General features: G+C 38.0%; 1 protein-coding gene across 1 annotated transcript in view; it reads left to right on the plus strand.

Annotated features, from left to right (window-relative positions):
- The window catches only part of VMA21 (vacuolar ATPase assembly factor VMA21), a 111366-nt gene extending 99837 nt beyond the window's left edge, over positions 1-11529 (plus strand). The window contains exon 3 of the mRNA XM_085608027.1: positions 9235-11529. Coding sequence (XP_085464153.1) covers positions 9235-9377 — 143 coding nt within the window. The 3' untranslated portion in view covers positions 9378-11529. The remainder of the gene's footprint in view (positions 1-9234) is intronic.
- Positions 11530-13213: the final 1684 nt, after the last annotated feature.

A 13213-nucleotide genomic window follows, 5' to 3' on the forward strand; every position in this document is an offset into this window, starting at 1 on the left:
GTATAGATGTATGAGTACATATGATGAGTGAGTACATGTATGAGTGACTGTATAGGACTGTTGGTGAATGAGTGGATGTGTATGTGGATCTTAGAATTACTGAAGAGGTTGTTGTAACTGGTATTGGTATGTCCATTGTTTTGAAATTTTTAGTCTCTATTTTTGAATGTGTGTATCAAAGCTTATATTAAGGTGAGAGGAGGTCTGCCACTCTATCACAAGGATGATGTCATCAGTGATGTCATCAGTGATGTCATTTGAGATGTCATCAGTGATGTCATGAGTGATGTCACTGACCATGTCATGAGTGATGTAATATGTGACGTCATCAGCAGTGCATTGCGGGCACGCGAGTTATAGTTAGCTGAACTAACTATAACGGGGCAATTTCATTGGTTTTTTACGAGTAAAATGTCCAGCTAACTATAACATGTGTGAAACCTATGGTTTTTTCACTGAATTTGCAAGGTTTTTTAAATGCTAATTCCTAACTATAACGTGTGTGAAACCCATGGTTTTTTCAGTGAATTTGCAAGGTTTTTTAAATGCTAATTCCTAACTATAACGTGTGTGAAACCCATGGTTTTTTCAGTGAATTTGCAAGGTTTTTTAAATGCTATTTTTTTTTTTTATTCTTCATTTTTTTCAAACATATTTTTAATTTAATTTTCTTATCTTTTATAAAGACTATGCTTAAATTTTTAAAATCCTTAAATATTTTTTTTATATATATTTTTAAAAATAAACATGTAAAATTTATTTCCAGATTTTTTTTTTTTTTTTTTTTTTTTATAGTACGCGTACCGTAAGCTCACGGTAAGCGTACGGTTTACGCAACGTCCGTAATCTATCTACGCTGCTTGCGTATAGTTACGTACTATGCGTAGCCGCGCGTACTGCGCGTGGGACGCGTGCGCACTTACGCAACACGCGCACGTTACGCGGAAGTGCCGGGAAATGACTGTTATGCGCATGCGCGCAAGCGCGTGTCTTTTTTACGCGCACGCGTACTTTTTGCCGTAAGCGTACCGTAAGCGTACCGTAAGCGTACGGTAGGTCATGTGATCTTGAAACACAACTTTTGATTGGTTGAAACTACTTTCAGTTCTAGAACTCTCCTACACCACACCCATTCCCCTCATTTCTGCTTGTGATCCCTTGGAAGAAGGAGCTGGTTTGTCTTTGGGATACGATGGCAGAACAGCAGAGCCCTTCTGAGAGTGAGGCTAGCACCAGCAGCACTGTCTTGAGGCAGAGAGCGAGGAAAGTAAAGCCTTCTTATGTTTGGGATTATTTTACTTTTCCAGAAGGCCAGCAAAAGGTGAATGCACCCTTAGTTACTTGCAGGCTGTGTCAGCGTGTACTTTCTAGAGGTAATCCTGACAGGAAGTATTCCTTTGGGAATCATACCATGATCAGACACCTCAAGGATGTACACAAAAGGACACATGGTCATCTTTTTGGAGGTAACTCTTCAGAAAGACGAGCCAGTACATCCACAGCAGCTCAGCCTGGACCATCATCTGCAGGGCAGACTCCTTCTTCTGCAGGTCAGGTGAGCCCTTCATCTGTGGGGGGAGAATCTCCTTTTGCTGGCCCTCTGGAAATTAACCCTCGGTTTGCGAGGGTTGAAGTACGGTGCGCCACTTGTCACGATCTAATTACTTATAGGGAGACCAGTATTTCCCTAGTGAACAATAAAATAGATCAGCACACTTGTCGTACCGTCTAATATTCCCAATCTTTCTTTCCTCTGTCCCTGCATGAACACAACGGCTCTTTTAAGAGCCAACCTTATCTTTCATCTTTTTTTTACATATGTTTTTAAAAACTTTTTTTTATTTTTTTTTTACCGTACGCGTACGGTAAGCGTACCTTTTTTTTATTTTTTTTTAAAAAAACACTAAAAATCATTTATCACATTACATTGACTTACCATACTCACTCAAAAAAATATTTATTCATTTGTTTATTTAAAAAATAGTTTTTAAAATGGTTGTAGTTTTCGAAAATTTTCTATATCGATCTGAAAAAAAAAAAAGTATTAATATTTTTATAACAATTTATAATACAGTACACATATTTACATTTTTTTCCAAAAAATATTTTTGCCTCTTTTAACAATTGGAAATCACTTTTACAGACTGACACATTATGAAACCACTATTTTTGATTTATTTAATTGCACGTGTCCAAGCTGTTTTTTTTTCAGACCACCACCATGTGCATTCTCTGTGACTGCCTACACTCCACCAAGGGCAACCAGCCTTAGTGATGCTGAATGTATTTGCATTACAGACTTAAACCTGAAAACCCCACTGGCTTGTAAATACTGTGCATGACTATACACGGCAAGGACATGGGTGTGTGCTAACCCTCTGCTTATTCCCCCAAAAATTCGCTCCCCCTTTCCATCTAATGCAACTGTGAAATCACCAGAGCAAGACGCAATAAATCTCTGCCTATAATTCTTCTATGCACACAGAGTCATGTTTTCACATTAGTCCCAAAACGAAATTTCTTTGCCAATTTGAAAGCACACTTACTGCTCTTTTTTTTTTCAGGGGCAAGTGTAAATCACTTTTACACACTGACACATTATGAAACCACCATGTGTAACTACAACAAAAACAATTCCCATTTCTATTATTCATTTCTTAAGTTACCACATACATACCCTCTCAAACTGTAAACTCACCTTTAAAATTAGTTAGTTGTGAAAGAAATGTGACACTCAAACAGCAGATTATCAGAGCCAGGATCTCTGTTGTGTTCACCTCTCTCCTCTCAGCAGAACCAGATAATGGCAAACTTTCCCTCTATTTTTCCACACATATACATGTAAGTTTCAAATCTCAGTGCTTCCCCCTTTTTTTCACATGTAATCACACATTTCTATTGGTTGAAAACGAACCCTTTTCCAAAAGTACCCTTCCCCCAACTTGACTTCTGCCTAGTACCCTTCCCCCAACTTGACTTCTGCCTGCTACCATAGCAACAGCTCATGGAACACTGCTGTGTGCAGTTAGGTCAGAAGTTCGACACACAATGTTTCAATTCCACAGAGCAAGAGTGCTTGACTTTTCAAACCTAACAGCAAATCCATAGTACTGTTCTTTGGTTACACATTTTTTTGTACCAATACAAAACATGCTTCTATTAATTTACACATACAGCCTAGTTTTTATTCTTGAATGGTATGAAACAGCCAATCAGTTCTTTTTGTTTTGAAAAAAATATGTATGCCTCCATTTCCAAACTGTCTTTCTTTTCATATTGCCATTCTACTGAAAGACACCTCCTGAGTGCATCCAGATCTCCTTTGAAGATGTTCACAGTGTGGATTGTAGGGCACAGCTATGTCTTCTGGAGTGAAAAGTTTGCAGAGAAAACAGATATGGTGAGAGACCTTGCTTTGCCAAATGTAGACATTAAATGGATTGGTCAGAGAGGGTTAAAGTGGCACCAATTGATGCCATTGGTGAAATCCTTCATGCAAATCCAACACCCTGACCTCATAATAGTGCACTGTGGTGGCAATGACCTAGGCACTTTGACTGGGGTAGGTCTGGAAATGCTTATGAAGGACACCTTTGCACAACTGTTTTCACTTTTCCCTAAAACTGCCTTTGTGTTTTCCAACATATGCCAAAGGCAAAAATGGAACTGGTCCAATCATTTCTGTCCACAGATTGACAAAGCAAGAAAGCACGTCAACAAATCTGTTTCTGCTTTCCTCCGTGACTATGGTATGGGTGCCATTTACCACAACAACTTGCGTTATGACATGCAAGACATTTATAGAGGAGATGGTGTGCACTTCAATGATGAAGGGAACAGAGTCTTCCTCTTGAACCTTAGACTCTGCATCGGTACTTACTTGTAGGTACCACTAAAAAAATGACTTCATAAACACAACAGCTCTTTTTAGAGCTCCCTAATATCTAAACTCTTAAATCTGCTTTTCATTTATTTATTTTTATTTTTTTACCGTACGCTTACCGTAAGCTTACCGTAAGCGTACCCCGTGATTTTTTTTAAAATCAATAAATGTTTTTTTTGTACTTTTCTGTCCTTCTTTGACCCCCTTACAATTGTTAGGGGGTCTGTAACTCTCCTCATTGCCCCCTTTCCTTGTTTTCACTCTTTTTTTTCAGAGTGAAATACACAAAATGGCGGCCGCCGCTTCCTGGTTTCGGCCGATTCGAATGTTTACTAAGATCTAAGAGCCAATCAGAATCGCGCTCGCGCACGCCACCGTACGCTTACGGTAAGCGTACCGTAAGCGTACCGTAAGCTGGCTCAGATATATATATTGATTTAAAGGCTATTTTCTCAGAATCTACTGAACAGATTTACACCAAACCTACAAAAGGCACTTCCTTGACCTAGGGACTACCTCTCTGCCAAATTTTGAGTAATTCTGTTCAGCCGTTCGGGCTGTAGCTCGTTCTAAAGGTCCTATGGAAAAATGCATGGGAAAAACGCGTTTTGGGACCCCCCTTTTATCTCAGCCCCCGCTTGACGGATCCCCCCGAGACTTTCAGGGTAGGAGCGGAGCGTAGCGCCCCACCTATTTTGAGAAATTCGCGAGGATTCGTCGACCGGCGCCAAAGTTATTCAAAATAGAATGTTGAGGTTTTCCTATGGAAACGTGGTCCTAACTATAACTACCTACTGGCGACCGCCAGTAGGTAATATATATATATATATATATATATATTTTCACTTAAAAAAAACCATAGGTTTCACACATGTTATAGTTAGCTGGGCATTTCACTCGTGAAAAAACATTGAAATTCCCCCGTTATAGTTAGTGCAGGCAACTATAACTCACGCGACCGCAATCCTCTGCTGATGCTAATACTGTATTTAGACACTTATTTACCCATGTCTTCTTCCATTCATTTTTAGTTACAAATATTTTTTTTTCATAAACACATATATCATCAGTGATGTTATATCTGACGTCATCAGCAGAGGATTGCGGTCGCGTGAGTTATAGTTGCCTGCACTAACTATAACGGGGGAATTTCAATGGTTTTTCACGAGTGAAATGCCCAGCTAACTATAACATGTGTGAAACCTATGGTTTTTTCAGTGAATTTGCAAGGTTTTTTAAATGCTAATTCCTAACTATAACGTGTGTGAAACCTATGGTTTTTTCAGTGAATTTGTACGGTTTTTTAAATGCTAAGTTACTTTACGCCATTCGTGGCGAGACATTTATAGAAGAGATGGTGTGCATTTCACTGATGAAGGCAACAGAGTCTTCCTCTTGAACCTCAGACTCTGCATCGGTACTTACTTGTAGGTACCAAAAAACAAACAATAAACACAAGGGCTCTTTTTAGAGCCACCTTATATCTAAACACTTAAATGCGTTTTTTTTTTTTGTAATTTGTTTTATTAAGTTTTTTTTCGGGTGCGCGCTGGGTGCGCGCACTCGGCGATTATTTTTTAACAAAACATTAATCTTTTTTTTTTTGCCCTACAAGGTCCTACTTTGACCCCCTTACAATGCCTACTGGGTCTATTTCTACCCACTCTGCCCCCTTTTCAAGTTCTCCCCCTTTGTTTATCACCCCCTCTTTATGCGATAGACAAAATGACGGCCGCCGCTTCCTGATTTCCACCGATTCGAATGTTTACTAAGATCTAACAACCAATCCGAATTGCGCTCGCGCACGGCGAGGTGCGCGCACGGAGCGCGCTTAGATATATATATATATATATATATTGATTTAAAGGCTATTTTCTCATAATCTACTGAACAGATTTACACCAAACCTACAAAAGGCACTTCCTTGACCTGGGGACTACCTCTCTGCCAAATTTCTAGTAATTCTGTTCAGCCGTTCGGGCTGTAGCCCTGTCTAAAGGTCCTATGGAAAAATGCATGGGAAAAACTCGTTTTGGCACCCCCCTTTTATCTCAGCCCCCGCTTGACGAATCCCCCCGAGACTTTCAGGGTAGGAGCGGAGCATAGCGCCCCACCTATTTTGAAAAATTCGCGAGGATTCGTCGACCGGCACCAAAGTTATTCAAAATAGAATGTTGCGGATTTCCTATGGAAAAGGGGTCCTAACTATAACTACCTACTGGCGACCGCCAGTAGGTAATATATATATATATATATATATAATAGTCTGGAAGCATTCCAGCAGAACTCGGATCATGGTTTGGTATGGTAAAGGTAACTGCAAGAAGGAGAAATCACTGAGGAAGAGCTAGCGCAGGCCATAAATTGCAACGGAGAAGACGCTTCTCAGTACCCATTTAATTATTTATGATTAAGAAATTTAAAATAGGACCCCTCATTATATAAAATTGATAAAGAAGCCTTAGACAAGGGTACCATTTCGCCAGAATTTAATAGAGCTGTCATAACAGTAGTACTAAAATCTAATAAAGACCCACTCTTATGTTGTAGTTACAGGCCAATTTCCCTTCTAAAAGATCAAGGGTTAAAATATCGCGATTTCATGATTCTGTGAAATCAGAAGGCTGGAGACTACCACTTATAGAGAGATAATGGACTGTATATCAACTATTACAACTGACATACTACCAACATATGCTAATACACAACTGTGGGCGCGTATCAAGTAAGTATTGACCCGATCTACAAGTGTCTTCAATCGGGTATACATGCAAACAAATAAAAGTAAAAAAGGATGGGAACCGCATTATTCAATCACCAGCTCCTGCATTGCGCAGGGATCATAAGCTTGTAAGAGTAAACAGCAGACTACGTACTAGAGTCCCGATTTGTCATAACTGCAGCATCTTTATTGATGGAGCACAAATAACATCGGAACTGGGGTAAAGTAAAGGAATACATAGCAAACACATTTGCATATGGCTGGTTCTGAACTGGGGTGGCGAAGTGAGCTAAAGAACTATGATTGATCCAACCCAGATCTGTGACCGGGGGTGAGTGTCTGAAAAGTTTCAATCTTATCCTTGTGTTTGTAAAGGAATCCATAACCATAATGATTTTAACCAAAGGGTTCAATACAAAATCTTTACATAACTGCTATGAAATTTACTTACGGCAAACACAATAGTGGAGATACCTGCATCTTCCACATTGCAAAACATATTTATTGGGATTCACACCGTCCAACTTGCCAGTATTGCCCACTCTAAAATGCATATAGTCATGGGGTTTCTGTAAGGGTGTGGCATCCGGCTTATACAAAGTATTGATAGATCCGACATTTTCAACCCCCACATCGCAAGACATTAAGAACTAGATAACTTGGTGTATGCATGATAATGGTTTGAGGGAGGCAATAATAAAATGTAACTACTTCAAGATTTTGTAAAAGTAGCACTGGTCTCTGCTTAAACTTTACATAGCAAAAATTACTGAATCACTGCATTGTTAGAGCGGCTGTCATACCCCTCATATTTCCTAAACTGTACATCATTTTCATAATCCCACGCTTTTGCCCTCCCTTCTCAAACTTAAGTTTTTCATTTTCGGAAATTAGGCAACTGTTGCATCCGAGGCAGGGTGGCCTATGTCAAGCTCTCTTTGTCATAGTAGTCTGCAATGGTGACACTTGTATATCAGTCCTCTCAGATGTTTTTAGGCCAGACATCTGGAAGCTCTCCATTTACCTTTAAGTAGCTCTCCTGTGTGCAGCTCAGGCTATTAAAGTAAAAGAATGTGCTTGAACTAAAATTGAAAAGCGTGTATTCAAGAACAGTGTGTGTATTTTTTAGAACTAATTAGTTGATTATTGGAGAAAAATGGTTGAATTTCCAAAATGTATTCAAAACTGATGGTAGATTGTTAAATCATATGGGCTTAGGGAAACCTATTTCTTACCTTGTTACCAGTAGCATTGCAGCTGTGACTGTATTATCTACATAGACATTCCATATTGACAAGCCTTTTTTCACTAATGTTGGCAGCCAAACTTGATGCACAGATGACCACTGCTGGTGATCTTGCATATGGTGGACAGTAATGGAATCTTGTCTGTGGTCACTATTACAGTACAGTAATATTAATAGCTCTTGATGATTTTCATTGAAGAAAAGTAGGGTTTTTTTCTGAAAAAGTTGTAGACCATTCTAGGCACTTTGTATCCTTTTACCTGATGTACCTCACACGTATGAAGGAAAAATAGAAAAAGAGAGGACTTTGCATTATTGGCTTAATCTTGAGCCATTGGCATTTCAGGTTAGCAGGCCAATCCAGAAGTGGATAGCCTTATGGAACAAGCTCCTGCCTCTAAAACAAAATACACAGGGAACTTGTTTTCTAAGACTTAGACTGATCGTAAGCCTAACTTCTTTTGTCTGAACCACTTAAATCCTATGATTAAGCTGTATTCTTACCCCTAGATATGAAGGTTAACCGAAATATGTTATGGAATTAACAAAAGCTAGGGCCAAATAAGTTTTAATATTGTCGTTATCAAATGTATTTTTTTTTCTCCAGAAATTATGGCGATCGTTGAAAATGTTCATGGTAACATTGTTGGTTTGAGCCTTGCTGTTGAGAATTAGTTGTAATATGACAATAGATTATTTTCTTTTGGGATCTTAATATTTTCTTAGGTTTGACCGTTAGACACTTGTTCAAGACCGTATGGATCGGAGAACAGTTAACATCTTTAATAATTACCTTGACCTATTTTTAATGTACTGGTTCCTGGGACTCTAAGGATGGCAAGATCCAAACCCCATGAGATCAATAAGTGGTTACACCAAAAAATAAAGACTTCCAGAAATGAGTACAGATTGGCAAAAGTTTGACAGGGTGAAAGATAATGCATCCTGTCAAATTCAAGGATATCTGAAGAATAGGATTAAGCATGCCAAGAAAGTAAATTATTAAGAATACTAATAACACCTTGGATTGTGAAATGAGATTTTTCTATACACAAATGCTTAGTAAAGTCTCAGATGGAACGTTTTGCCCATTGTATAGCAAGAACCAATGGCTACACTTACATGGTGATTGGAAGGTACATGGTGATTGTGAGGTGTTATGAAACCATCAGACCACACTGTCCTATGCACCATTGCATAATAATTAATTTACTAACACATTTCTTGAAAGCTAAAATAGTATGCAGCTTGTAAATCTGTTACTTTGCAAGGGGTTAATTCAATTTTCTGGTGCTATGACCCTAAACCTTCAAAATCTTTGTGTATTATCCTCTTGATCTTAAAGTTTTTGTTTTTTTAACATACATTCTCTTTATTTTTCAGCTTCCTTTGGAATGTCCAACAGAGACAGCTACTTTTACGCTGCTATTGTAGCTGTAGTTGCTGTTCATGTAGTACTTGCAATGTTTGTCTATGTAGCGTGGAATGAAGGCTCACGACAGTGGCGTGAAGGAAAACAGGATTAAAAATGAACTCTTGGATTCATACTTGGAAAATATTGCTGGAACAAGGGAAAATGTGTGGACTGAAAACTAGCCTGGCTATATGAAGGGCACAATAATGGTAGTCCTGTGAACTGAGAGGTAGCCTCATTCTTTTGACAAAAGGCATCCATGTATATATGGATTTGTGAAATCATCACAGCGTGACGTATATGCAACAATCTGGTTTTTCAAGCTTGTATATCAAATTACGATTGTTCATTAGAAATCATTTACTATTAACAAGTGCTTACAGTTGTTACTCAGTGTTTGGAAAACTGCATTTATATTACAATAAATGCTGCGTTTCTAAACACATATTCTTAGGAAGGTTGACAAGTTTGTAAGTAAGACGTTTACATCCGTCACTGGCTTTTCATATTCTTTTACTTTGACGTGTCAATTCCCTGGACAAAAGTAGTTCAATGGAATTAAGTTGTCATTAACCTTTTTAATTTTTTGATGGTGTACAGTAATCATGTTTTGGGACCATCATTCGAAACATAAAATTGGAAACTGTTTTATTTGATGCTCATTGTCAAACTACACATGATATCATTCTGTTTATTTTCCAAAGGGTAAATTCCTGCAATAAATGTTGATCAGCTTTGGTGGGATTGTAACGCATACCCCACCACTTACTCCACCAAAGGACTTTGTTTCTGCTACAATTATAAAGATCCTGTAGAAAGGGTAATTGGGGGGGGAGGGGGTTGTGTAAATATTTTTATATAGTTCTTTAAATGTAGCATGTTTTCTAGTGAGATTGTAAATTATATGTTTAAAAAATCAGATCAAGCTTTTTCCAAATTCATTGTTAGAGGTTAAGTTGAAAAATAAGCAATGAAATATAGCAAGTCTAACAGTTCTTTTTTGTTAACGTGCCCTTTTATAGTGTGTGAATATTTAGAAAATGAACGATTGAGCTCCCCACATTGTTTCTCAAAGTACAGAAATGTGGCGAAATTAGTGTAAAACCAATTGCACATGGATGATTTTAGATCTTCAAACTGTGCTGCAGTCTAGCACCTGTCAAACATTCTGACGAGGCTGGTTTATGATATCAATATTGAACTCAGTATGATAGTATAGTCTAAACGTGCTCCACAAGAAATTCACACAGGACGCGTTAGATTGACAGCTTGGGTGGCTTTGCTGTTTTGTGCTCTTTTGTCTTTCATGGGTTCTTAGAGACACACCATATGTTTCATAAACTCTCCTTGGAAGAAATGGTACCAAGTTTGTGTTCCCCTCTTGGACTCATCACACAATACAATTATATTTTGCTATTGTTAAAATCCCTAGGTATCCTATTATGAAGGCCAGCCTTTTATTTAAAAACACTATCCAAGAGTTATTTTTCAACTGGGGATGAGAGACCTTGTTAATAGCGTTTCACAACTATGGAAACCTTTCTGACTCATTTGAACTCTTCATGTGGCACTCTGGCTAAAAATCAGCCCACCTCCTCACACCAACCTCAATGTAAGTTGTTTGGCTACAAACTGATGCAAGTTCAACTGTAAAACGCGAGACGCCGAAGAATAGTGTAAAAGATGGTTCAGGGTAGTCTTGCCTTCTCATGTAACTCATAAAATAAATCCAAAGCTGCCCATGAAGATCTGCAAGCGGAAGAATAAAAATAAATGTTTATCTTGGAGGCAAGCAACATAAATAGATTATTTATTTTTCAAATTGCATTTCCCCCCACTTTAGAAGAGTGCAAATCATCAATATGCATAACATATATGAGCCCGTCAATGCCATGAAATACTCTGGAGTTTTGTGAGAATAATGAAATGTCTAAAGGTTAACGCAAGTATAGGTATTCTTTTCTTCAGATAGTGTCATTAACATTACCACTCTATTATCCTCAGTGTTTTTCTGAATGGGCATGTGTTTTGATTTCAGCAAGACAACACTGTATTATATTACTTAAAGGAACATGTTTAATATCTAGTATTAGATATGTTGTGCCTGGCTAAAAGGATGCTGAAAGGTTTATGTGAAATCTTTCCATCCAGCAATTAATTGAACAATATGTTTATTTTTAAGCTATTTTTGGTTGTAAAGAACCACCAGCAGGTCCCAATTGTTAAAACAAATTGTGGTTTTAATAAATGTTTTGCTTTGGTTATTTGTTGTCTTGAAGTTTTCATTTTTTTTAAATGTGCTTTTATATTGTGTTCAATTGTTCACATGATACTCATTTAACAACATATATTAATGGTTCAGAACAGTTACCGTTGAAATGAAGACTTCGAGAAGATTGGTATACTTATAAGGTTTCAGTCATCACAGTTCAATATACTGCACATTATTGACGAGGGGAAAAAATGAAGAAACAAGGTGTGTAGAGTGAACCCCAAGTGAAATACCATAAGCGAGTCAAAACGTGAAATAGTGAACATGGTGGAGGGTATATTGGTTACACAAGCAACCATATACTGTATAATTTGGAACAGTGCTGCGGCACTATGTTTAAGTCACAAAGTGCTATAATGCTCAATAGTTTGTCTGCAGAGGTGTCGACGGCGTTTCGACCCTACAAACAGAGATGCCTAGTATTCTAAAATTATTAGACAGCTAGACAATCCAGACCACTACATGAAACTATCTGGAAACCCTCTTTCCAATATCCAATCTAAAATACTGAGGACCACTACACGTGGCCTCAATGAAGGCTTTCTTACACAACCGAAATTTGAATATCTCAAACATTTGTGAAGGACACTGGTACTGTATACCTTGCCTAAGATGCACAAAAGTGTTACCCAAGCCCCTAGCAGGTCCATTCTATTCGGGTGTGAGTCAGTACTAGAACCCATTGGGCAATTGGGTCTTTATCAAAGACCTCGTCCCCCTAATAGGTGTATATGTCCGAGACAGCACCTAAATGATAAACCTCATAGAAGGTCTTGATTTTTACCCTTTCTATGAAATACTTGTCACCAGGAACATAGAGTTTTTATATACTAACATACCACAAGAAGATAATATAGAGGTTATCAGACATGTCTTTGATAAGTGCCGGGCACCCAGTCTAGTATCCACAGAATTTATTGTTGATCTGCTACAGATTGTCCTCACTACCAACTACTTTTTATATGACAGCAACAATTGCCAACAAAGCTCTGCTTTTTTATTAGGGCCAATTCTGCTCCTAGTCTGGTGAATCTGTTTGTTGACCACTTTGCAACCCAGTTTGTTTTTACTGACCAGAACCCATTTTTCAGAAACATACTATGAAGAGTTATATTGACAACATTTTTATGCTCTGGACAGATTCCATTACCACTTTGGAATCTTTCCTTGAATATCACCAGAACGTCCAAACCAACTTCAACTTTTACCTTCACCAGTGACTTTAACAATATACCTTTTTTTGAATTTACTGATCAAACATGACGATTCCACATTGATTGTTACCCTGTTGAGAAAACCCACTGAATGTAAAACTTCATTGCAGTACAAGAGTTCATCTGCGAGCTCTCAGCAATGGTCAGCCTTGTGGACAATTTTTGAGAATTCATAGAAATTGTACCCACAAACAAGACTTTTTCAGAGAAGCAATGCTTTTATGCAATAAACTTCTAGTTAGCTCTTCTATGAAACATGCATGGTACAGCCCCAGAGAGATTATTTTCCAAACTAGAGACAAACCACCCTTTGAGAAATTGGTCTGTTGCAAATTTTTGCCCTGACACCAACAATATAGTGAACGTGAAGAAGAAACATGGGTCGGTTCTTAAACACAGGAAGTCGCTCAGAAATACCACTATTTTCGTACAAATAATGCAAGAATGTTAAAGATCATTTTG

The sequence above is a fragment of the Triturus cristatus genome, chromosome 5_2 (assembly GCF_964204655.1).
Source record: "Triturus cristatus chromosome 5_2, aTriCri1.1, whole genome shotgun sequence".
NCBI lineage: Eukaryota > Metazoa > Chordata > Amphibia > Caudata > Salamandridae > Triturus > Triturus cristatus.